At 39.6% G+C, this 26,634-nt stretch overlaps 1 protein-coding gene across 4 annotated transcripts in view; it reads left to right on the forward strand.

Moving 5' to 3' along the window:
• Positions 1-26,634, forward strand: part of Nup153 (nucleoporin 153) — a 71,592-nt gene that overhangs the window by 9,336 nt on the left and 35,622 nt on the right. For 3 of the 4 annotated variants that reach the window (XM_070024507.1, XM_070024510.1, XM_070024509.1), the window contains 8 exons: positions 16,833-17,058; positions 20,935-21,183; positions 21,338-21,477; positions 21,560-21,688; positions 23,748-23,864; positions 23,982-24,023; positions 24,110-24,163; positions 25,978-26,124. In XM_070024507.1, coding sequence (XP_069880608.1) covers positions 16,833-17,058; positions 20,935-21,183; positions 21,338-21,477; positions 21,560-21,688; positions 23,748-23,864; positions 23,982-24,023; positions 24,110-24,163; positions 25,978-26,124 — 1,104 coding nt within the window. Of the gene's footprint in view, positions 1-228; positions 709-16,832; positions 17,059-20,934; positions 21,184-21,337; positions 21,478-21,559; positions 21,689-23,747; positions 23,865-23,981; positions 24,024-24,109; positions 24,164-25,977; positions 26,125-26,634 lie in introns of those variants that run through there. The other variant, XM_070024506.1, reaches the window with a different exon arrangement.

Here is a 26,634-nt window from a genome sequence, read left to right on the forward strand (position 1 = left end):
GTCGCAGCGTGATGATACAGGCGCGCCGGGCGCCGACGGGTGACGTAGCCCTGGCTCGCGACCGCGGCGGCGGCCTTAGCAGCGGCAATAGGCGCAACCGCGGCGGCGACTGCAGGGACGACGACGCCGGCGGCGGCGGGGCGGGCGCTGTGCGCAGAGGGGAGGGGAGGGGAGGGGTGGGGAGGGAAGGAGTAGGCGGCGCCGGCGGCTTCAACTGCGGCAGCGACGGCTAGGGCGACGGAAGAAGAACCTCCATCAGCCGGCGGTCGAGTTAGGCCTCAGCAGCGCCTGGAACGGCTCGAGCCGCCCGCGAGAGATCTCCATAGAGACCGTGACAAACACCGGCGCGCCGGGCCGCGCCAGGTGGCCGGAGCGGAGCCCGACCGCCGGCCTCACCCGCCGCCTCCCTCCGCGCCCGCCGGCGTGCGCGCACTCTCGGTTCCCGCTCGCGCCCTCGCGGTCCTCGGTGTGTCGGTCTGTGCCTTACGGGGTGGGCCAGCGCCGCCGGACTTGGTGGCCGGGGCCGGGCGGGGGCGGCCTCCAGGCCGCCGCCTCTGCCTCTCCCGCCCGTGAGCGGGAAGACGCCCAGGCTCCGCCATGGCCTCCGGAGCCGGAGGAATAGGAGGGGGCGGTGGCGGCAAGATCCGGACGCGGCGCTGCCACCAGGGGCCAATTAAGCCTTACCAGCAGGGGCGACCACAGCACCAGGTACAGGGGTCCACCACCGTGGCCTAGCGGCGGGGTCGGGAAGTCATCAGGGCGTGTGTGTGTGTGTGTGTGTGGGGGGGGCCGCCGCGGCGCCCCACGTGGAGCGGACTGGAGGACCTCGGGAAAGGCCCGAGTGAGGCGGCGGGAGCTCAGGCCGCAGGGCGGGCGGGGGGGGGGGGTGGCGACGGAAGTGGGTTTGAGACCGGCCGGGCGCACACGTGTGGCTCCAGCCTTCAGGCCGGGGGCTCTCCCCGGCGGGACGCTGGGCGGGAAAAGAAATCCCAGGCTTGAGAGAGTCTTTCTTTCTTTCTTTCTTTCTTTCTTTCTTTCTTTCTTTCTTTCTTTCTTTCTTTCTTTCTTTCGGCGGGTCGCTGTTAGGTTTTCTCGGGGGGGGGGAGGAGGAGGGGGAAGCTGTGGTTGGAGGCACCTCAGATTGTCTTTTAAATTAGTTTGGTAATTTTTTTTTCTTCTCTCGTTCTGCTGTTGGTGTTCAAGTTTGTCTGGGGAGGGGGAACTGATGATGGAGTAAATCTGCCTTTGGGACACAGAGCGGGAGGCGCTGTTAACCCGGAAAGAGGAATAACTTAGTCTCAGCCTATTAAGGAATTCTCGGTTCCCCCCCCCCCCCCGCACCCCCCCCCTCACCCTACCCCCTCCCCCCCGACCTGGGCCTCTCAAAGGAAAACATTGCCTTTGATTTTTTTTTCGCCCCCCCGCCAACTGGGTTGTGCTTTACCGTGGCACTGGGGCGTTTTAAAAGTCCCTCTCCACCCTTACGTCTATGCTCTGCTGCGTGACTTCCCCTCCCTGATTCTCTCCTCCCCTTTATTTTGGAGGCCGCAATCGGCCATTCTCCACAGTTGACCAGGTCTCCCGCTCTGATCGCATATTCACAATGCTTGAATAATATGGGGGCATATTCTTGAAGTATAGGTTTTGTGGATACGCCAAGTCGGTTGGTGATCTTATAATTTAGCCACCATATGTATTCATGGATCTTTACGAAAAGTAGTTTATCCTAGTTGTAAAGGACACGTTTGAGTCTGAGAAAATGACGATTTTAAAAAGTTGCTTTTTAGGATTAAGAAAAAAGGCTAACATAATTTCAGTGAAGCCATTTGTAACAGTTCTGAATGATCCCAAAGTAGGAAGTGTACGTCTAACTTAAACTTGTTTAAAACAAGTATACTAAAAAGGTCTGGTGACTTGTTGCATATTGTTTAACTTCTTATTTTTATTCTGGATAATATAATGCATTAACGTTTTGTTATTATGAAAACATTTTAAAAGTAAAGATTTGGGAGAAAGTTTTGAATAATAAAAGTGGTTTTTTGTTTTAAGTAGTTCCTGCCATGTCAGGTTTGGTATAATACCACTTGCAGATATGTACTGAATGCTCAGTTTTCTGTTTTTATGAGGAGCAGCAAAGTATTAGATAGATTTCAGATAAGAATACAGGCCACAAGCCTGGCTATTTAATCTTGCGGAATAGAAGTTAGACATACACGCTTTTTATTTCTTCTAAGAATCAATCACTTTTCTTTCTTACATCTTGTGCCACATATAGAAAAAAGTTTTGTAATTAAGAGTTTCATAATTACAAAAGAAAATATATTTTAGCTTTTGAATTGGGATTAAAAGATGTGTAGGGGTTTCTTGATCCACATTGCAGTATTTTTTAATACTGGACAAAACTACCAAAGGAAATTATTCAGGAATATATAAAATGATCACCCAATTTTGCTGACTTACACCCTTCCCATCCTAAAAACCAGGACGTTTTTTAGTCCAGTTACTGCAACTTCAGTGGACCCAATTGCTATTTACTAGCCTAGGTTGTCAATTGGATGTTTTGCAGCAGCTGCTGAGTCATCATGCATAGCAGGGAGCTTCATGACATGGCATGTTTAATACGAATGCACTTGTTAAGTGTCCAACCATTTTGGGGGCGGGTAATATGAAGCTTTTGGTTTATATACATGTATATATATAGAGAGAGAGAGAGTAGAAGTTGGAAAAAGAATGAGAGGTCTGGCAGTGTAAGGTATGGATCTTTGCCATTGCCTATCAGGCCACTTAGCTAGTGCAGTCCAATTAGCTAGTGCAGTCACCGGTACCTGTGACTTCTGCATGTGTTCAGCTGGTTTGCAATTTCCTGTTTAGACTTTGGTTTACCTCTGCTGGGAAATGTCTAAAACCTATCATTTTTCTCCTTTTAACCACTGATCTTTATAAATGTCATCTTGAAGTTGTTGCTTACCTAACTGAAGGGACCGAATATCTTTTAAAAAAATTAGAAGGAATAATTTTCATTTGTCTTTTGTTCATTCTTTTCTATCCAGACAGTTATAAGGAGTGGTTTACTTTTTCTAGTTGAGACTGAACACTATGCTAAGGAGAATGTGGTTAATGTGGTTAATTCTTGTCAGCTGTTTAGTTTATCTTTTGGGGGGGGCAGCTAACAAGCTGTTTGCTGTTAATAGCCCCACAAAAAATTTTTGAGCCCATAGGCAAACCAGAAATTGCCTTTGAAAGAACCTACTGCCACCTTCTGGTGCGCGGAAACCATTTTTGCCCTTTTGTGGGAGGTGAGATTCAGGAGGTTTTTCTTCTGGTCTGAGTCTAAGGAAATCCACTGTTAACCCTCCTAGAATCAGCATAGATGATAGGATGTTTTTCTTATTTTACAAATTAACTATTTACAGCATAACTATTTATGTGTTAACTGTTTACAATAGGGAGAGGAAGGGCTGGGAATGTGGCTTAGTGTTAGAGTCCTTGCCTAGCATGCATGAATCCTTGGGTTCGATTCCTCAGTACCACATAAACAGAAAAAGCTGGAAATAGTGAGAGGAGGGCTTGGGGAGGTATCACCCCACTCCCTACCAGTAGCTTAGGTCAAGGGTGAGTAATTTTTTATTTTTTTGGTAAAGAAACATTTTTTTTTTGGCTCTGCTGTTGCCAATTTTTTTTACTTGCCCTGGGATTGAACCCAGGGCCTCACCTTTACTAGACAAGTGCTCTGTTACTGAGCTATATCCTCAGTTCTTTTTTGCCAATTCTTTTCCTTACAACCCTTTGACAGGTGTAAAAACTATTAGCTATGTAAGGACATACAGAGGTTTCAATGTCTCCATGATTTTAATATGGACCCTGGTTTATGTGATAGTGTGGCGTTTTGTTTGGTGCCTTATACATGATACTTTGCTTCAATAAGAGTGTTTTGCCTGATATCTGATGGCTAGAGTGTTTTCAGTTTTGGAAAGGAGGTATAGTTCAGGTTGAGTAACTCATTGCAGAAGTCACTAAGTAGTTTTGACTTTTGTATTTATTTGTATTATCCTAGATGGTTAATACTGTCAGTGAATATAGAAATGGAAATTTGAATCCCTGTCTGCCCTGACTTGTAACAATTAACTTCTGCTTAATTTTATTATCTGTAAAATGAAAATCATTATGAAGTCAGCACAGTAGTTCATTCTAAATAAAAATCTTTTCTAAAGGAAAGTTTTTGGAATAGTACCTGACAGAGTTGGGCCTGGTGGCACAGGCCTGTAATCCTAGCTCCTTCTGAGGTTGAGGCTAGAGGGTTTTGGTTTGAGGCCTCAGGTAGATAGATAGGACTCAGGGCCATTGAAATACAATGTTTTAAAATTGCTTATGCATTTTGCTGCCTCATAAGAGTCCTTCCACTCAGGTTTAAGCCTTATAAACTTCTATATTGGATTTAAAGATCTTTGTTTACTAAGTGATGAGGCCAAGCCTTAAAACTATTTCTGCCTTTTTAAGTGCTTAGTGTTTTTCTTGTAGACAGTGAGCAACTTAAGTTCAAAGAGAGAAATAAGTCCAAACAATAAATTGTCCAACAGAGAAAGTAGAGGTTTTTGTTTGTGATGGTAGGCCCTGGCATATTTTACCACTTTTTCAGCATTATTTTAAGTAAAATAAATGACGAGAACTTAGGGGATGTCTCCATTTCCTGGAAAGTCTTCTGATGAGGCAGGTAGATGTCTTACTTTGAAGTAAAAGGAAGACTTTAGTTGTGTGTCACTAATTAAAACAATTTTCATTAGTTGTAGAATATTATTGAAAAGTTGTAATGATTTTATATTTTCACACTTTTTTTTTTAGCAGTAATTGGGATTTGAATGTGCAGTTTCATTCTTGCTGGGCAGACATTCTATCAATTGAGCCACACTCCCAGCCCCCTCCCCTCCTTTTTTTAAAAGAGGGTTCTCAGTTTAGTAAAGCATGTGCTACCTACCCAGCCATTGGATAATAGGGAGTCTTGCAAACTTCTCTGCATCCTTGAGTCACAGCTCTCCCCCTTCTCCTGTGTTGGCTACCAAGTAGTGAGGATTACAGGAGTTAGCCACCTAGCCTAGCTTGTTTTAAGAGGCCTTTGCTGTATAGCCTTCTCACTTAATGTTAATAGCCTGGAACTCACTATGTAGTCCAGGTTGATCCTTGGGTTCTGCCTCCATAGTGCTGGTAATAGTCTTGTGCCACCTTGTTCAGCTTTCAAAAAGTTTTATGGAGTTTTTGTTTTAGAGACAAGGTCTCACTAAGTAGTTCAGCCTGTGCTTGAACTCCATATATGTGTATGTATGCTTTGAAGGAGGTAAAAAAATGTACACAATTGTAGATGTTTGATTCTTTTTGCAGACAAGTATTTCTGATGGCCATAGGACTTGGTCTGAGTCAATAGGGCAAACTTGGCTGCTAAGTGATTTCTAGGATAATACTTTGTATTTGGAAGTTAAATTCAGACTATGGAAATTAGAATCAGTATAATTTGAGTAATATTTCTTTGTTTTTTTGGGGGGGGATCCGGTCGTGGGGCCTGAACTCTAGGCCTGGGGGGTGTCCCTCAGCTCTTCAGCTCACTACTAGTACTCTACCAGTTGAGCCACAGCGCCACTTCCGGCTTTTTTCTTATGTGGTGCTGAGGAATTGAACCCAGGGCCTCAGTCATGCAAGGCAAGCGCTCTACCACTGAGCCACCTTCCCAGCCCCTGAGTAATATTTCTCAATAATGTCAAATACGTATTGATACATAATGAAGAAGCTTCAAGTAATTAAAATGGATATATTAAAATTTTCAAGTACTAAAGTATGAGAATAGTATGTAGAATTTTACCGTTTGTCTTTAAAGATGTGATAAGATGCCTACAATCCCAGCCTTCAGGAGTCTAAGGCAAAAGGATCGCAAGTTTGAGACCGATTTGGGCTATTGAATGAGACTTGTCTCAAAAAAACCCCCAACCAAACAAAAAAACCACAAAATTTTTGTAGCTAGATTATTCTATTTAGGTAGAACCTCAAGTTCTTTAGAGTTACCATTGGAGGGAACGAAGGACAAGGTAAAAAAACCAAAGGAGCCTAATATTGAGAAAAAGTAAAACTGTATTTGTTTATGATTAGAGATCCAGTGAAATTACTTGAAAAAAGATGTTTTTAGAATCTACTACTCTTCTAAAAAAATGTGGAGTATTGGGGTTATTGGGGTTTGAACTCTGCCTTGAGCTTACCTGGCAGTTAACTCTACTGCTGTGCCATGCCTCCATCCCTTTTTTTGCAATGATAATTTTTGGGCTAAGAGTCTTACATCCTGCCTAGACACTTGATCAGCCTATTTTTTAGGCATTTTATTACGTCTGAGATGATTGCCTGGTACACCAAGTGTGAGCCATTGGTAATGTGTAACTGTTTAATAAAGGATTATATGACAAAAGTTAAATTGAACAACTGAAGGAGAAAAGAAGTGAGGGAGAAGCCAGAACATGTATAAGAAATAAGGAAGCCACATGCAGGTGTCTCATGCCTGTATAATCTTAGCTACTGAGGAGGCTGGAAATGCTCTGAGATTCTTATCTCCAATAAACTCAGAAAAGCTGGAAGTGGTGCTGTGACACAAGTGGTAGAGTGTTCCATTGAGCAAAAGAAGCTTAGGGATAGTGCCTAGGCCCAGAATTAAGCCCCGGGACCAGCCCCCACCCCCCAGTAAAAAAAAAGTTGGCTAGAATTTTAAAAATGTAAAGTTTCAAAGGAAAAAAAGGTCAATTACAAGGTCAGTTCTGAGTTGTTGTAAAATAGGTTTTCCCCCTTTAACTCCAACCTTCTTTCATTAATATTTGAACTCAGATTAAATATAATTTGAAAAGCTAATAAATTTACAGTGCCATAGATACTGAACATATATATGTATATAACTTGAAGTGTGTATCTGTATAACATTGGGTGTGTGTGCACGTATGTGTGGGTGCCTTAACTTTTTCACCTAAGGTTGGGTTCTACCACTTCTTTCTAATTTTTTTTTTTTTTTGGTCAGTCCTAGGGCTTGAACTCGAGCCTGGGTGCTGTCACTGAGCTCTTTTGCTCAAGGCTAGCCCTCTACCACTTTGAGCCAGTTCCATTTCCAGTTTTCTGGTGGTTACTTGGACTTTCCTGTCCCCGTTGGCTTTGAATCATGATCCTCAGATGTCAGCCTCCTGAGTAGCTAGGATTACAGGCGTGGGCTACCCAGTGCCCTGATTTACTTTCTGCTTTTTTGTGGGGGTTGTTAACGGACTTTCCTACTCCTGCTGCTTTCAAACCTAGATCCTCAGATCTCAGTCTCCTGAGTAGGATTGTAATCATGAGCCAGTGGTGCCCAGTTTGAATATTCTTCATTTGTATGTGCTGTGATGAGTCCCCAAATTGAATATCTATTGTAACCCCCCAGTAACGTTTTTGATGTTTTTTGTCAAATGAAGAGATCTTACTTTTGGGGGAAGAAATTCAACAACAAATTAGTGGATTTATTAACCAGCTCAAGTTTAAAAATTCACTCATGTATGTTGGCTTTCAATATCTATATCTGATTTATGTATATATATGACATATACAGATACAGCTCTCTGTTTCTATGTCTGTGTCTTTCTCTATCTCTATCTATGTCTCCCTGGGCCTGACTTAACTTTACTTAACATGATTTTTCCCAGGTCCTTCCATTTCTTTGCAGTATTGTTCTTTCTAATGGATGAGTAAAATTCCATTGCATGCCTACCACATTTTTTTGATTTATTTGACCGTTGAGGGGCATCTGAGCTGATTCCATTTCTTGGCTATGTTGAATATTGCTGCAATGAAGATAGTTCTGCTTGGTAGCTTTACTGTATCCTAGTATGTAATCTTTTGGATAAATGCACTAGAGCGGAATTGCTGGATCATAGGGCATTTTGAGGAATCTCCATACTGGCTTCTAGAGATGTTGAACAAGGTAACTCCCATCCAAGCTGGCCTGTTATGTTTGTATCATTGATGATGGCCACTCTAACTGGAGTGAGGAGGAATCTCAATGGTGTTTTGATTTGCATTTTCTTTATGGCCAGATTTGTTAAACATTTATTTCTTTATGAGTCTGTTGGCTATTTTTATTTATTCTGAGAAATCTCTTGCTCAGCTAGCTCATTTGCCCATTTATTAATTAGGTTATTGATTCTTTGATGATGGTTTAAGGGAAGGGGATACAAATAGGGAAGGAAGGTATAAAATTATCCCTATTTGCAGATGACATGATCCTGCAGAATCCTGTGGACTCCTCCCCTAAGCTGCTAGAGCAATTACAAAGTAACAGAGCATAAAATCAATCTACAAAAAAATCAGTACCTTTTTTTTTGTCCGCCATCAGGCTTGAACCTCATGCTTGAAGGTAGGCCTAGGCGCTGTCCCTCAGCTCTTCAGCTCAAGACTAGTGTTCTACCATTTGAGCTATAGTGCCACTTTTAGTTTTCTAGTGGTTTATAAGTGGTTTTTAAAGTCTCATGGACTTTGCTGCCCGGGCTGGCTTTGAACTGTGATCCTCAGATCTCAGCCTCCTGAGTAACTAGGATTACAGGTGTGACAACTGGCACCCGGCAAAATCAGTGCCTTTTATCAAGGAAGCAACTCCATTTACAGTAGTCTCCAAAAAAAAAAAAAAAAAACAAACCCAAAGCCCTAGGAATCAACCTAACCAAGCATGTGAAGGGCCTTTGCAAAACTATAAAAATCTGATGAAAGAAACTATGAAGAAGACAAAGAAATAGAAAGACCTTCCATGTTCTTGGATTGGCAGAATATCATGAAAATGGCAATACTGCCCAAAGCAGTGTATATATTCAATGCAGTCCCCATCAAAAATCTGAACATAGGAATGTGGCTTAGTGGTGGAGTGCTTGTCTAGCATGCATGATGCCTTACGTTTGGTTCCTGGGTACAACTAAAAAAAAAGCTGGAAGTGGTGCTGTGGCTCAAGTACTAAAGTGCTAGCGTTGAGCAAAAGAAGAAGGTGCCAAGCTGGGCGCTGGTGGCTCACGCCTGTAATCCTAGCTACTCAGGAGGCTGAGATCTGAGGATCGCGGTTCAAAGCCAGCCCGGGCAGGAGAGACCGTGAGACTCCTATCTCCAATAAACCACCAGAAAACCGGAAGTGGCGCTGTAGCTCAAGTGGTAGAGCGCTTGCCTTGAGCTGAAGAGCTGAGGGACAGCGCCCAGGCCCAGAGTTCAAGCCCCACGACCGACAAAAAAAAAAAAAAAAAAAAAGAAGAAGGTGCCAAAGCTCTGAATTCAAGCCCCAAGACTGGCCAAAACAAAAAACAAAACTCAACCTCATTCTTCACTGAGATAGAGAAAAGCAAAAACTCATACTTACTTTTTTGTGCTGGGGCTTGAGGCTTGAATTCAGGGGTTAGGAGCTGTTCTTTAGCTTTTTTGCCCAAGGCTTATGTTCTACAACTTGAGCCACAGCTTCACTTCCACCTTTTTTTAGTGGTTAGTTGGAGATGAGCATCTCACAGGGTTTCCTGCCTGGGCTTGGCTTCAAACTGTGATCCTCATATCTCAGCTTCTTGAGTAGCTAGTAATATAAGCATGAGCCACTAACGGCTGGCAAAATTCACTCTTTCAATACTTGAATTTGACTTAGTATAGACTTTGCTTTAGTGCCACAAGTCATATTTTTGAGATTTTAATTTTTTTTTCCTCCTAAGAACTCCATTAATTTTCCTTTTGGGGCTATCTTTCTAGTTAGTGGTTTTTATTCTAGAGAATGGTTCTTTTCCCTTCTTGAGTAACTTCAGAAGGTAATTTTTGTAAGGAAAAGATTAGTGAAGCAACAAAGATAATTGCTAAAGATGAAATATTAACTATGCAAATTGCTTATTTTGGGGTTTTGGATTTATTGCTGTTTTCAGTAGTTTGCCCTAGAATATACATATGTGACACTAAGATGTTATGTGAGTAGTGCAGCTGTATAGATAAACCCATGCAGCAATTAATCTGCACTGTCAGACCTCAAGCCAACATGGCATCAGTCTGATGCCATGGACAGACTGTAATTACCATCTGTTTGACAAATTACCATCATACTGGAGCACATGTTACATATATAAGGGAATGATTGTCCCAGACTTTGGAGGGTGAGAATTTTCTGGATCAAATTATTGCCGTAATGTTGCTTGAAGCCTCTTGACAGTAGGATGGATGTTAAAAGTAGGGTTTGAGTACTCATTCCCTTGAGAACTTTTTCTCAGCATTTCTTTCTCCCTCTTGAGTGGTGTTTTTTTTTTTTTTTTTGTTTGTTTGTTTTGTTGGTCATGGGGCCTGAACTCTGGGCCTGGGTGCTGTCCCTCAGCTCTTCAGCTCAAGGCTAGCACTCTACCACTTGAGCCATAGCCCCACTTCCAGCTTTTTCTGCTTATGTGGTGGTGAAAGCACTCTACCACTGAGCCATCTTCCCAGCCCCGGTGGTGGCACTTTTTAATTGCAAAGCATGTTTTCTTGAAGCTGATAGGCCTCATTCCTATAACTACCTGAAAAACTTTTGCTATAAGAATTCCTGAACAGATACATGCATTTTTATTGGACCTTCTGTAGTCAGTGGAAACTTCCTTCTGTAAAAAAAACCATTTTTCTTTTTTCTACCTCTTTTCATTCTTTCTCAGTTTTCCATTAGTAGCTAAAAGGCCGGCTATCTCAAACTGACAGTTACCAGGTTGGGAGCTACTTCTCCAAATCTATGTGATAGACTAGATCCTTACCCCTTGGTAGTTCCTACCCATTATGCATAGGCAGCAGATGTTGTTCCTTCCAAGCAGCTTTTAAGTAATTATGTCTGATAGTTGGTTATTTACTTACTATAAATGAAATACATAATCTTTGTGTAAATCAAGTGAAATAAAATGTAGACTCAAAGGTAGACATGTTTATATTTGATTTTCATAGTTGATATTATAAAGTAGGTGCTCATTAAAATACCTTTTTCTTTTTTTTTTTGCCAGACCTGGGGCTTGGACTCAGGTCCTGGGCACTGCCCCTGAGCTTTTGCTTAAGGCTGGCGTTCTACCACTTACTTGAGCCACAGTATCACTGCCAGCTTTTTCTGTGTATATGGTGCTGAGGAATCGAACCCAAGGCTTCATGCGTGCGAGGTGAACACTCTACCCCCCTATGGGCTGGGAAGGTGGCTCAGTGGTAGAGTACTCAACTCACATGCATGAGGCTCTGGGTTCAATTACCACCACATAAGCAGAAAAAGCTGGAAGTGGCACTGTGGCTCAAGCAGTACAGCGCTAGCCTTGAGCTGAAGAGCTGAGGGACAGTGCCAAGGTCCAGAGTTCAGGCCCACGACTGACCAAAAAAAAAAAAAACTTTAATATACTTATTATGACTTTACTGGTATATGTATTTAGTATAAAATGGGATAATCATGAAAAGATGGTAGCCTTTTCAGTAAGATTTTACCTTATAGCTTATACTCAGGGTTATTTTTTATCAAAATCTAATTTGAGTAACAGAGTGCTGATTTTTTAATCAATCCAGGGGCCTGAACTCAGGGCCTGGGTACTGTCTCTCAGCTTTTCAGCTCAAGGCTAGCACTACCACTTGAGCCACAGCACCACTTCTGCCTTTTTCTACATATACATACATACATACATACATATATATATTATATTATATATATATACACACACATATATATATAAAAGTGTGAATTCCAGTTTTATTGGATTATAAGCAGGAAATATGTACCACAATTTACAGTCTTTTGGTAGAGTTTTCTTTATAAGCAGAAAACTTACTTGAGATCAATAAAGTTGTGTATTCCTATTGCATCTACTATAGATGACCTGTTATCCACTGTGTATAGAATATGAATTTTCTAGTCTTATTTTAATCTACTAACAGATACTTGTCATTGAAGTATTTTTCCTAATTATTTAATTCTTATATACTTAGATGTGAGGTTAGTCGTATCAGTGTGTGTGCGTGCGTGCGTGCGCGCGCGCGTGTGTGTGTGTGTATCCCGGGGCTTGAACCCAGGGCTTAGGCACTGCCCCTAAACTTTATGCTTAAGGCTACCACTTATGGCTTTTTGGTGGTTCATTTTAGATAAGAGTCTCTTGGACTCTCCCACCCAGACTGACTTTGAACTGCATTCCTCCGTTCCCAGCCTCCTGAGGAGCTAGGATTACAAGCATGAGCCACCAGTGCCCTACATGATGTCAGTTTTTATCATTGTTGGTGACACACCACACTGCTAATTTACTCCCTACTGTTCTCTAAGGCAAATCTATCTAGCCCCTCCTGGTTTGTCCTAGTTCAGGTTGGACCAGGATCCTTTGAACCTGTAGTCATCCATGGAGCTACATGCAAAGGTACATGCCACCACATCCAGCTTACTGTTTGAGATGGGGTCATGCTAACAGTTTTGTTCATCCTGGCCCTGAACTGTGATCCTCCCAATTCCTGCCTCCTGGCTAGCTGGGACTGCATGCATCAGTCATGTGTCCAACTTCATGTAATGTTTTTTGGGCACAAGGAAGGTGGAAGGAGGATATGAGGAGATAGGTAAGAGACTGGATTGGGAGGGATAGTGCATGGCTCCAATCAAGGCCATGAGACTGAAGGACTGGGTCTCATTTTTATAATGAGAAGCAGAAAAACCTCTTCCCTTTCAAATGCCCTTGGGGGAACCCCAGCTTTTCTGAAGACACAACTGCAGATGGACTGGAAGAAACACTTGGGGTTTTTAACACAGAAAGCTTTGTGCTTTGGTTGTGAGATATGTGTGGGCCACACACTTTATTACCTCCTTTCACATTGTACATGATACAGCAATTCCTGGTTGGAGCTATCTGTCCTGTTTCTTCTTTATCGTTCTAGGTGTGGGCTGAGCTTCAGTCTCATTCTGAGAATCGGTTGATTCTTTTGTTTATAAAGGTGAAATTTAGAGGGATTACAGTTGCTTTAGTCAGGCATCAAGTACATTTCAACAGTGTTGCCCCTTATGTTCTCCCAGTGTTTGCCCTCCTGACTCCCCTGATCCCCCAAGTTATATAGTTCATTTCCTTTCTTTAGCTTGCATCACTGTCTGAGAAGTAATTTCCAAGGAATTTTTACCTTCTGTTCCCATTGAAATAACTAGAATATAGTGGAAGCCAGAGGTCATCAAGGACATAGACTTCAAAGTCGAGTTCCTCTGCCATTTGACTGAAGAAATCCTTTACTTCTTCAGTGAGCATCTTTTTCTTCTCTGCTTCTATGACAAATCTTGCATTGGTAATCTTCAGAGTCAAGAGGGCTATCAATATGTTCATAATTTCATCTCCCATCATCCTCTCCTAATGTGTCTCAGGGTGCAGTTTCATTAGACTTTTTCCATGATACAGAAGTTTGAACTGTCAGTATGTTGCAGTGCAAAGCAATCATGGTTGATAAGAGACCACCCATCACACATTTCCTTGATTGTTGCAGACAGTAGTTCCCCCCACCCCACACCCCACCCCCAGGTTGGGCAGCTGCCACTGCTCTCATTTCCTCTGCTTATATGGTTTTAATAGGGAGTTTTTTTGTTTTTTTGTAAAGGTGATATACAGAGGTGTTATATAATAAGTTAGATAATAAGTATATTTCTTATAAGCAGTGTGATCTCTTCCATCTTTTTCCCAGCAGAGATTCTTAAACTTTAATTTGCATAGGAATCTTGAGCTTGTTTAAAAAATTGCCTTTTAACAAAACTCATTTATAATATTAACACTATTGGTCTGAGGACTTCACATTAAGAATTGCTAATTTAGTCCTTTTATAGTGACTAGATGTGTAAGCTACAGAGCAAATAGGCACATGTATGAGTGAGTGAATCATGAGGGCTTTTGAAGGATTTACTTTAAGAAGAGATATTAGATTTTTGTGTTTATTAGTAAAGTTACCACAAGTGGACAGCCTATCCATGATGATTCTATGTTGGGTCTTTGTACCTTTGGTTCCCAATCTGTACTAGAATCATGCATTGCTCATTCCTTAATTATTCAGGTGTGTGCTTATAATTGGATGCCTAACTCATTTTGCCATTTTGCTTTATTTTCATTCATGGTATTTAATCACCGTATTCTGTATTACATATTTTGTTTCTTTGCTTTTTTTCTCCTCAAGCTCCAAGCTATTAGAGACTTGTTTACTGCTATATTCTTGTTCAGTGCCTTATGCACAGTACATGATCAGTAACTGATTGACTTGAATGGCAATATGTAAACTGCATTGTATTCAGCACAATTTAAAATGAACATCTTGAAAGTTGTTCTGGTCTTAAAATATTTTCATTATGTTTTAATTACTGTCTAACAACTAGTGTTTCACATCTACATATATGTACTTTTTTAAGGTTTTGTTTCTTCTTGCTAGTCACTGTCTTTTTTTTTTTTTTTGGTGCTGGTATTGAGGTTTGAACTCGGGGTCCTGTACTTTTAACTCGGCTGTTTTGCTTAAGGTTCGTGTTCTTATCAGTTGAGGCATGCCTCCACTTTGGTGTTTCGCTGGTTTATTGGAAATAAGAGTTTCATCAGGCTGGCTTCAAACCTTCATCCTCAGATCTCTCAGCCTCCTGAGTATCTAGGATTGTAGGTCTAAGTCACTCATGCCCAGATGTCAGGGTCTTGATGTGTAACCTGGCTGGTCACATTCTGTGATCTATTTCATCCCTTCTTGGATTTTAGGCATGCACCACCATAACTGGCTGACAACTAAAGTTTAAGCTTTTTAAAATCTGCATAATTTTATTCACATATTTTAAAGGGGCTTATCCTAATCTGTATCTTAATTTCCTAATCTCTTTAACTATATAATAGTGCTTCTCAAACTTTAGTGTGTTCCAGAATCACTTGGAAAGACTTGATAAAAGAGATGGGGGTCCTACCTTAGTCTGTCTTTAGTAGGACCACATATGAAACCTGAAATAGTGGTAAAGGGACCATTCTTTAAGAATCATTAGTATTATAAGCTTAATTTAACTTTCTACTGATAATTTAGATCAGATCATTTAACCTACAAAAGAACATATATGTACTTATATGTGTATATATATATATATATATATTGTTGCTGAAGTACAAGAATGTTATAATGGTTGCAATTCAACTTTATAATTATGTTTCTTTTTATTATTGTGCCATTAGGAACTCTGTCCCACTGCAATTTTTCTGTACTAAGCTGCTCATAGCTAGAGTAGATAAGTTGTCTAAACCTTGGTATGGAAGAAAGAAAGTCTTAAAAACACAGTTCACACACTTAGAGTACGTTTATTTTGTGTTTGTGTATTTGGTTACTGGTATTTGATTGCTAGGCATCTGCTACCACTTAAACCATACTATCAGCATGTCTTACTATTTTTTAAATAGAATCTTCCTTTTATGCCTGAGCTGGTCTGGACCATAATCCCCCTGCTGTTTGTGCTTCCTGAATAGCTGGGATTGGCAAGCACCCACAGTTTCCAGTTTTTTGATTAAGATGGAGTCTAGTGAACTTTTTGCTCAGTTGGCCTTGAACTGAAATCCTCTCAATTTGAGCTTTAAATAGTTAAGATTACATGCATAAGACATTACACCAGGCTTATTATATCTTACCGACTTGCTCATTTCTATTTTCTGATTCGTTTTTAAGTTATCTGATGCTGACATATGTGACAATACTATGTAACTTAGGTGTAGTAAAGGAAAAGAGTGAATTTGTGTTTTTCAGTAGTGAACATTCTAGAACCTGTTAGATTTGTGTTAGAGAGCTTACCTTGTAGCTGTGTTAAAAAAATTCAGTTAGGAAAGCATGTAAAAATGATTATCAGTTTTTACCTCTATGATATATTTTTCATATTTTCTGTTGACAGGGTTTTTTGTTTTTTACAGCCACCTTTCTGTTTTTCGCTAGTTATTTTGGACTAGGAGTCTTGGGAACTTCTTTGCTGCCTTTGAGCTGAGAGTGTCTGGAACTAAACCTTTTGAGTAGATGGGATTATAGATCTGAGCCACCAATGCCTGGCTGTTAGGGTATTTCTTGAATGTTGAATTATTTTGTATTTTTAGAAAATCTATCTCAGTGTTTGTTGTTTTAAAAAATATAGTTGTCAAAGATGGTTTGTATTGTACATATCTCATGCTGGGATTAAAAAAGATACCTTTTCTTAGGTTAAAACATTTATTGCATATTTTGTTAATCTAATTTTACTTATTTGTTGGTTTATTGATATTTTTAAAGAATTAGAATAAAGCTATTTGTGACAAGTATTGACATTGCATTTAGAACAAAAGGAATTTTATAATATAGAACTGCATACTATTGTTATTAGAACTTTGGTAACTTAATTTTAGCAAATTTTTTTGGAAAGACTTAAGTTTTCCTTGATACAGATTTCAGTAAGTAAATAAGTATGTATGTATATATGTATTTATGTACTATGCCAGTCATGGGGCTTGAACTCAGGACATGGCACTGTCCTTGAGCTTTTATAAAAGCCCAAGGCCTAGTGCTCTACTACTTGAGCTATAGCTCCACTTTGGGCATTTTGGTGTTTAATTGGAGATAAGAGTCTTAGGGACTTTGCTTCTTGGGCTGCTTGGAACTGTGTGATCCTCTGATCTCAGCCTCCTGAGTAGTGAGTGAGGAGTGAGACACTGGTGCCCAGCTGTTATATACTTTTGGTGCTGGTGCTCCAGCCCAAACCTCATGTTTGCTAGGCAAGAGATTTGCCACTAAACTATATCTACATCCTCAGTTTGGTATAGGTATTTATTTAATAGATGGATTTCTAATGTCTACATGTTTTTTCTCAACAGGGCATTCTTAGTAGAGTTACAGAATCTGTTAAGAACATTGTGCCAGGTTGGCTACAAAGATACTTCAACAAGAATGAAAATGCATGTAGCTGTTCATCAGATGCAAATGAAGTACCACACTGGTCAGAAAATCGAGACAATGACCGTATGATCTATGCTGATGAGGAAAGATCTAATATTAATGATGGGAGAATCACCCCTGAGCCAGCAGTTGGCAATACAGAAGGTAAATAGTATGTGAATGTTTTGTTGCAAGTGAAAAGCTTTCATGCCCTTAATTATAATATCTATATTAGCTGGCTGTGGGAAAAATCTGGTCAAGCAGTACAAAAACCACATAGGAGGAGGGTGATGATCAGGTTCATCATATTGGATATATTTTATTTATCAGCTGTCAGGTAAGAAAGGTTGATAAATCAGTTAAGAGTACATGCTCTGATGTTAGACAGTGAATTTGAAGTTTTATACTAACAATATTAGTCAATGTGTCTCTGGGAAGATAATATATTTGCTCCCATGTGTTTTCTAAAAAAGTATAAGTCGGGTATGTTGGTATATGCCTACTGTCCTAGCTGCTGGGGAGAGTAAGATGAGGGAATCACTTGACCCCATAACTTTGAGAGTTTGATACTGACTCCATTTCAAAAAAAAAGGAGTCCTTAGACTATTTCCTGAAGCTAAGGGAACAGTAGAAAAACTTAACTTGAAACTGATAGTGTGTCTTAAAACATGTGAATTTGAGTGTAACTGTAGTGGACTCCTTTCCAGTCCATCAGCATGTGTGTCTCCCACATTAGTCTTTCAGGTAAATAACTCTACATTTAAAAGTTTGAGCTTTTTAAAAATTTATTTTGCAATTAATTGGTAAGGTTTACAAGCATTACATTCATACAGTATAAACCCATGCATATTCAGGGATATTACTCTGTTATTTGGCTCTGTCTGTTAACAGCTTTATTGAGATACATTCAAATTCCATAAACCTCACCTATTTACAGTATGTGGTTGAGGAGCTTACCCTGGTGGCACACACCTGTAATCCCAGTGCTTCGGAGGCTGAGGCAGGATGATTGTGAGCCATGATCTATGCTGATGAAGAAAAAGAAATTAGTATGCTTTTTTATATTCACAGAATTCTATAGTCAATATTAACATCACTGATACTTTTGTTTAAGAACATTTTTGTCACTCCAAGAAGCCTCATTCCTATTAGTTTTGGCTCCCCTTTTTCCTATCTGGGAGTTCCCAGGGCTCATTATAATCTCTGTTTATTTGGGTTTATTATACATTTCATATGAATGGAGTCAGGTGGGCACTGGTGGCTTACACCTGTTACCCTAGCTACTCAGGATTCTGAGATCTGATGGTCACAGCCAGCCCGGGTAGGAAAGTTTATGAGACTCTTATCTCCAATTACCAACCAGAAAAGCTGCAAGTGGAGCTGTGGCTCCAATGGTAGAGCACTAGCCTTGAGCAAAATGAAACTCATGGATAGCGCCCAGCGTTCAAGTCCTAGGACTGGCACAAAACTTGAAAAATGGAGTCAAATAATAGTCATCTTGGTAACTTGTCCTTCCTTCCTTCCTTCCTTCCTTCCTTCCTTCCTTCCTTCCTTCCTTCCTTCCTTCCTTTCTCACTTCCTCCCTCCCTCCCTCGCTCTTCTTTCTTTCTCTCTCTCCTTCCTTCCTTCCTTCCCTCCTTTCTCTCTTTTTCTCTCTCTCTTTCTTTCTCTTTCTTTCTTTCTTTCTTTCTTTCTTTCTTTCTTTCTTTCTTTCTTTCTTTCTTTCTTTCTTTCTTTCTTTCTTTCTCTTTCTCTCTTCCTTTCTCTCTTTCTCCCTTCCCTCGTTCCTTCCTTCCTTCCTTCCTTCCTTCCTTCCTTCCTTCCTTCTTTCCTTCCTTCCTTTCTTTCTTTCGTGTTCTACCACTTGAACCACAGCTCCACTTCTGGCATTCTGGTGCTAAATTGGAGATAAGAAACTCTTAGCCTTTCCTGCCCTGACTGGCTTCAAATCATGATTCTCAGATATCAGCCTCCTGAAAAATTTAAGTTTACAAGTGTGAGTCAGTAGTGCTCTGCTTTTGGCTAACTTACCTTGTTTACTTAGCATGATATATTCAAAGTTCATAATACTATGTCACATTTTAGAACATTGTTTCCCTTATTGTTGACAATATTCTGTTGTATAGATAAACTATATTTTCTTTGTCCATTCATCAGATGATAAGCATTTTGGTTGTTTTTACTTTTTTTTAATATAAATAGTACTGTGAATATTTATATGTAAGTTTTTGTGTACATTTAAATTACTGAGTCATATAGTAATTCTTTTACTATATGTTGACAATGAAATCCTGGCTAAACTATTTTTATAGCTTCCTACCTGCAGTATATGAAAATTCTCATTTATATACTTACCAGTACTTATTTAAAATTTTATTATATATCATGTAATAACATTTAATGACAGTATATATATATATATTATTATATGATTTTCAATGTATTATAGCTGTCTTAGTGAAAGTAGTGGTATCATGTGGTTTTGATTTGTTTCCCTTGATGCATCTTTGAAAGTACTTATCACATGAAATGACTGTTTAATTTGGTTGTGTTTTTGTTTAATAGTAAGATATCTTTATATATCAAATATAAATCCCTTATCAGTGTGCTTTGTTGGTATGTTCCTCCATTCTGTGGTTATGCTTTCACTTTCTTGTTGGGATTCCAAGGCACTCCAAACCCCTATCCCCTTGTGCTATACTGGGACTAGAAGTCAGGGCCTCCAGATTTTGTTGAACTCAGAGCCCCAAGCTTTTACATGAGTGTTTTGCCTAAGGGTAGAGCTCTATCACTTCAGCCATATTGCTACTTCTGCCTTTTTGGTGATTAAATGGAGGTAAGAATCACATGGGACTTGCCGGTGCTGGTGGCTCATGCCTGTAATCCTAGCTACTTAGGAGGCTGAGCTCTAAGGATCTCAGTTCAGGGACAGCCCTGACAGGATAATTCATGATCAATCTATTTAACCACTCCAAAATCAGAAGTGGAGCTGTGGGTCAAAGTGGAAGAGGGCTAGCCTTGAGCAAAAAAGTTCAGGGACAGGGCATAGGCCCTGAGTTCCAGCCCCAAAAGTGACCTCCCCCCCACCCCCCCCCCCCCAAAAAAAAAATCTCACAAGACTTTTCTTCTCAGCTGGCTTTGAATCTTGATCTTTAGATCTCAGCCTCATGAGTAAGATTATAGAGCTACCAGTGTCTGGCTGTTGCTGACACTCTCTGAAACGTAATTGTATTTAATTTTGAAGTCCAGTTAATCTGTGTATGTTGGGGGGGCCGGGTAGAGAAAATGTTTGTGTGTTGTGCTGTGGATTAAACCAAGGTTCTTAGTGCATGCTACCTTACCACTGAGCCTTTATCTCTAGCCCTCTTTCTTTCTTTTTCTTTCTTTTTCTTTCTTTCTTTCTTTCTTTCTTTCTTTCTTTCTTTCTTTCTTTCTTTCTTTCTTTCTTTCTTTCTTTCTTTCTTTCTTTCTTTCTCTCTCTCTCTCTCTCTCTCTCTTTCTTTCTCTTTCTTTTTACACAGGGCTTGAACTCAGGGCCTGGGTACTGTCCCTAAGCTTTTTTCACTTAAAGGCTAGCACTCTATCACTTTGCACCACAGCACCACTTCCAGTTTTCTGGTAATTAATTGGAGATAAGGGTCTCACAGACTTCTACCTGGGGTTGCTTTGAACTGTGATCCTTAGATCTCAGCCTCCTCAGTAGGTAGGATTACAGGTGTGAACCACCAGTGCCGGGCCCGGGCCCGGGCAGTTATATGCTTTTTAAAACATTAGGCTTGCTGGTGCTGGGAAGGTGGCTCAGTGGTAGAGTGCTTGCCTTGCATGCATGTGGACGTGGAGCTGTAGCTCAAGTTGTAGAGCGCTAGCATTGAGCTGAAGAGCTGAGGGACAGTGTTCAGGCCTCATGACCGACAAAAAAAGCTTGCCTTTGTGATTGTAGCTATACTTCTAGAAACAAGGCATTTATGGCTGATGTAAATCTAAACACAATATGACCTTATTTAGTCTATAATGTGCTGTTACTATTGCTCTTCTTTTAAGAATCATCAACAACCAATACTGCTTCAAATTATCCAGATGTATTAACAAGGCCTTCTCTTCATCGGAGTCACTTGAATTTCTCCATGTTGGAAACCCCTGCATTACACTGTCAGCCATCTACATCCTCTGCATTTCCAATTGGCAGTTCTGGATTTTCCCTTGTAAAGGAAATTAAAGATTCTACCTCTCAGCATGATGATGATAACATCTCAACCACCAGTGGTTTTTCTTCAAGAGCTTCTGATAAAGGTATTCTTACTTAACTTGATTGTAAGTAATATTGTATTAAAAATTTTAAACTTCATGCATGAATTTTTTCAGACTGTTTTAATTTTCATTTTTCTTTATAAAAATCTAGGGTCCTATAATGGGTACTGTTGTGAATTTTGTATTTTTGTTTCAGATATAGCAGTTTCAAAGAACACTTCCTTGCCACCTCTGTGGTCCCCAGAAGCTGAACGTTCTCATTCACTCTCACAGCATACTGCCACCAGCTCAAAAAAACCAGCATTTAACTTGTCTGCCTTTGGAACACTGTCCCCTGTAAGTACTACCTGGATTGGATTTAATCACCTTAGTCTTAAATATTTTGGCTTACAATTTCTGTCATTGTGTTTCTGTACAGTCACTTGGGAATTCTTCAGTTCTTAAAGCAAGTCAGCTTGGAGATTCTCCTTTCTATCCAGGAAAAACAACGTATGGTGGGGCAGCAGCAGCTGCAAGACAGTCCAAACTACGAAATACACCTTATCAGGTTGGTTTGGTGGAGTAGAATGATTGATGGACTCCCCTACTCTCCTGCCCTTTTCTTTGAGAGAATCTAGTAGGTAGCCCAAGCTGGCCTCTGACTTACAATCCTCTGCCTCAACCTAATGAGTTCTGGTTATAAGCATTTACCACCATGTAGCCAAAGCTTCATACTTTTTTATTTTCCTTTTTTGAGGGAGAGAGGAGGCAATTGGAATTCATGGCTTTGTGCTTGCTAGACATTCTTACTGCTTGAGGCATGCCTCCAGCCGAGCCTTTTGAATGTGAAATGGTAAATTAATACCTTGAGAATAATTTTCCACACAGGCTTCCAAAATATTTGTAATTTACATTAGGTAGGTTTCCTTAGCACCTCTTCCTCCCAACCCATATTTTGGGGCTCCAACCTAGGGCCTAGGGCTACATGCTTACTAAGCAACTATTCTGCCACTGAGCTATACTCTGCCTCTATAATTACCAATTAGAACTTTGTTTTCTAGGTTTTTTTGGGGGGGGGTGGTGGGTCCGGTCATGGGGCCTGAACTCTGGGCCTGGGCGCTGTCCCTCAGCTCTTCAGTTCAAGGCTAGCGCTCTACCACTTGAGCCACAGTGCCACTTCCGGCTTTTTTCTTTTTGTTTATGTGGAGCTGAGGAATCGAATCCAGGGCCTCAGGCATGCAAGGCAAGTGTTCTACCACTGAGCCACCTTCCCAGCCCAAGATTAAATAGTTTGTAACTCAGTTATACTGTGTTACTGAACTGAGACCATAAGAAGCCAGTAGAGTCCAATGAAAAGATTGTTACAATATTTTGTTGGTGGATATTTTACGTGGGTTTTATTTAATTAATTAATTTATTTATTTATTAACTAGAGTTTGAACTCCGGGCTTTGCTCTTGATTTCTCTACCAGTTGAGCCATGCCCTCACCCCTTTTGGCTCAAGGCTAGTGCTCTACCACTTTTTTTTTTCTTTTTTAAAAAATTATTTCTAATCAGTGCTAGCCTTGAGGTGAAGAGCTGAGGGACAGTGCCCAGGCCCAGAGTTCAGGCCTCACGACCAGACCCCCAAAAAATTTTATTTCTAATCAATCCATCTTTTTTTAATTGTGAAAATACCATACAGAGGGGTTACAATTACATGGGCAAGGTAATGAGTGCATTTCTTATCAAGCATTGTTGCCTCCTCCTTTGTTTTCCCTTATCTAAACGTTTTAAACAATTTTTTAAATTGTTATTACAGATATACAAAGGGGCTGTAGTTAAATGAATCAGGTAGTAAGTAATGAATATAATTCTGTTCCCCCTTCTGTTGCTACAGTGTCCTTGAGCCATACCTCTACTTTTGAGAAACAAGTTATGTTTTTAGTATTAAAACATTAACTTCCTCATGGCAGGATCTAGTCTGTTGGAACTTATTTAATTAAGTTACTTTAGTACTCAGTATGGTAGATGTTTAATTCATTTTCATTAATGTCTATGATATAAATAGCAAGAGTAAGTAGATCAAAGCAGTACTAGAAGTTATTAGTTGTCCCATTTCTTTTTTTTTTTTTTTTTTTTTTCCCTGGTCATGGATCTTGAATTTTGGGTTTGGGTGCTGTCCCTGACCTTTTCTTTTCTTTTTTTAAAATATTTTTTGGGTCTGGTCGTGGGGCCTGAACTCAGGGCCTGGGCACTGTCCCTCAGCTCTTCAGCTCAAGGCTAGTGCTCTACCACTTGAGCCACAGCGCCACTTCCGGCTTTTTTCTTTTTGCTTATGTGGTGCTGAGGAATCGAACCTAGGGCCTCAGGCATGCAAGGCAAGCGCTCTACCACTGAGCCACCTTCCCAGCCCCTGTCCCTGACCTTTTCAAGCTCAAGGTGAGTGCTCTACCACTTGAACCACAGCACTACTTAGTTGTCCCATTTCTGCCAAGGAATGGTGAGTGTTATTTTATCATCCTTTTAGGATAAGTTGCTGTAACATATTAATCTTGTTTCACTTTATACATCCATTCTATTTTATATTTTCAACCCATGGCATATGTGCCTTCGATTTTTAATCTAATAAATACTAATATTCATAGGCACCGGTTAGAAGACAGATGAAAGCTAAGCAACTTAATGCACAATCTTACGGTGTGACCAGTTCCACAGCTCGACGAATATTGCAGTCTTTAGAGAAGATGTCAAGCCCTCTAGCGGTAAGTTTTTAAAAGTACAATTGAATATAGAAATGTGTAATGAAATTTGAGTTTCATGGAAAAAAAGCTTAATTTTGTTATTTCACAAAAATAAATTCTGTTATTATAAATTAACAGGATGCAAAAAGAATTCCATCTGCTGTTTCTTCTCTCAATTTTGTAAGTTGACTTTTAAACCTATTACATGATACAAGTCTTACTTTTTAAAGCTTCCCATCCATTCTAATAGTATTTTACTTTTTCAGCCTTTCAATAGAAGTGGGATGGATACCACAGTCTTTCAGGCCAAAACAGAAAAGGTAAGACAGTTTTTTGAAGTGCTAGTAATATTGTTGTGTATATAGTCAACAAGTGTGCAGATGCATTTGGCTGGTTTTCACTAGGGAACATTGAAAAATGAGAGTTTCTTTCAGGACACTATTCTCACAGCCTTAAGGCTCTGTATTCATAGGTGTCATTTAATAGTTTTTGGTTAGCTTTTCATTGTGTTCTGACAGTGAACAAAAATCCTCATTTGAATAATTGTCTGAAAAATTTCCACATTAATCAACATGATATCATATCTGTTGTGGTAGAATTTCAACTTGGATACATTTCATCAGCCAGTCAAAATACTATTCCAGGATATCAAGGCTAATTAAAAATACAGTGTAGATGTCTTCATAACCTCTCAGTATTCTATTATGTGGTTCACATTAACTTTCAAGGATATTGTTAGGGAAAATAAGATGCTTAATAATTTATATTAAAATAGTCATTTGTCTTTTTTGGTTGGCTATATTTATCATTGGTTAACTAACTATCCCCCAGAAAAAGCATATACTCCTTGATTGTTACTTGTGGAAACATTGCAACATTAAGCTGCCCATATAATGAATAACATTATTATAATTACCTGAATTGTGGGGATTAGATATGAGAGGTTGGTAAGTTAGTCTTGCTGAAATTGATACAGAGAAGAAAGCTAAAATTGAATTATTTTTTATTTTTTATTTTTTTGGGGGCCTGAACTCTGGGCCTGGGTGCTGTCCCTCAGCTCTTCACCTGAAGGCTAGTGCTATACCACTTGAGCCACAGCGCCATTTCCAGCTTTTTTTTTTCTGCTTATGTGGTGCTGAGGAATCAAACCCAGGGCCTCATGCATGCAAGGCAAGCGCTCTACCACTGAGCCACCTTCCCAGCCCCTGAATATTTTTTTCTTAGAAGAATGTTCTCAATTTTTAGGATTATCTAGATGTTGGTAATTGAAGAAGGAAAACCTAGTATTAGCTGTCATTGTGGAATTAAGTGGTTAACTTTTCAGACCTACATATCTAGTTATTTAAAAAGTAAAAATTTAAGACTGGCCTGTAATGTTAACTTATTAATTAGAAGAGTATTATAGTTTGTGTATCATAGATGTAATGAAAACAGTATACAAAATAGACTTGAGTTGTAGAATCACTTAGGAAAAGAATTTAAGGAAGAACTAGTAACTTACTGAGACTTTGCCCTGGAAAGCAACATTGTTCACAGCTGTTCCTGAGTGAAAGGACCCTATTCATATACCATTATTCGAGTGAAGCACAGCACTATTAATGAAACTATTGTGTAGTTAGACAATAAAATCAGCTCATTTCAGAAAGATTTCTAGTCTTGACATATTTTACCAGTTTATATTGTCAGACTTGGTTGGTTTATAAAAGGGAGAAACCAGATTGGTGAAGGATTTGGTAATGTTTTTAGGAATTTAAAAAAATACAGCTAGTTAAAATATCAACTGCAGATAAAAGAAAACAAATTTGGGGAGCATATGAGTCGTACATAAGTCACATTAATCATATTCAAAATTCATCCTATAGAAGCTGAGATTGTGTATGCACATTTTCATGTATAGAGTCACTCAGTCTACCTATGGAATTGCTTAGAATTGTGTGTATCTGTGTGAGCGCGCACGCGTGTTCGGTCAGTAAATACCATTTGATACTTTTTCCTACTGGTATTTGCATCCATCTCAGATTTCTCTAGGACGTACTGAGTGTATGTACGTCATATTAGCTATTGTGAAATAATTTAGACATAAGACATTCATATATATAAAAATATTTGTCTCTGGTTTCTGCTTGCTTATAAGGTGGACTCTCAGTATCCCCCTGTTCAGAGACTCATGACCCCGAAGCCAGTTTCCATAGCAACAAATAGAACTGTCTATTTTAGACCATCTCTAACCCCATCTGGTGAATTAAGGAAGACTAATGAAAGGATAGATAAAAAGCACAGTGTGAGTATATGTTTGTTTTTAAGTCTTTTTTTTTAACCAGTCTTTGAATGTTGATTGAAATGAGTAAGAATAAATAATGTAAACTACAAGTACTCTGTCAATACAATGTAGCAAAAAAATGCAGTTTGTTAAGTAATGATGATAAGGCATTTTGGTGTGCCTTTAATTAAGATGGCTTTTACCTTGATCAAACCTTAAATTAGTATTTAGTGGTAAGCTGTTATTCATTGTATAGGTAAATTTGTATCCAGCTGGCTTTACTTAGGTTCCTGTTTAATCATCTGGAAATACATTTCCAACATCTCATTTTTCGATGATATCCTATCATAAGTACTTTGACATTTATCTTTTTTTTTAATTTATTTTTTTAAATTTTTTAATTTTAATTTTTTGTGAACATACTGTACAGAGGGGTTGCAATTACATGGGCAAAATAATGAGTACATTTCTTATTAAGCATTGCAGCCTCCTCTGACATTTATCTTATAAGTATTAAGTACTCTTGTATTC

Source organism: Dipodomys merriami, unplaced genomic scaffold, assembly GCF_024711535.1.
Source record: "Dipodomys merriami isolate MVZ:Mamm:240054 unplaced genomic scaffold, mDipMer1.0.p SCAF_16, whole genome shotgun sequence".
Classification (NCBI taxonomy): Eukaryota; Metazoa; Chordata; class Mammalia; order Rodentia; family Heteromyidae; genus Dipodomys; species Dipodomys merriami.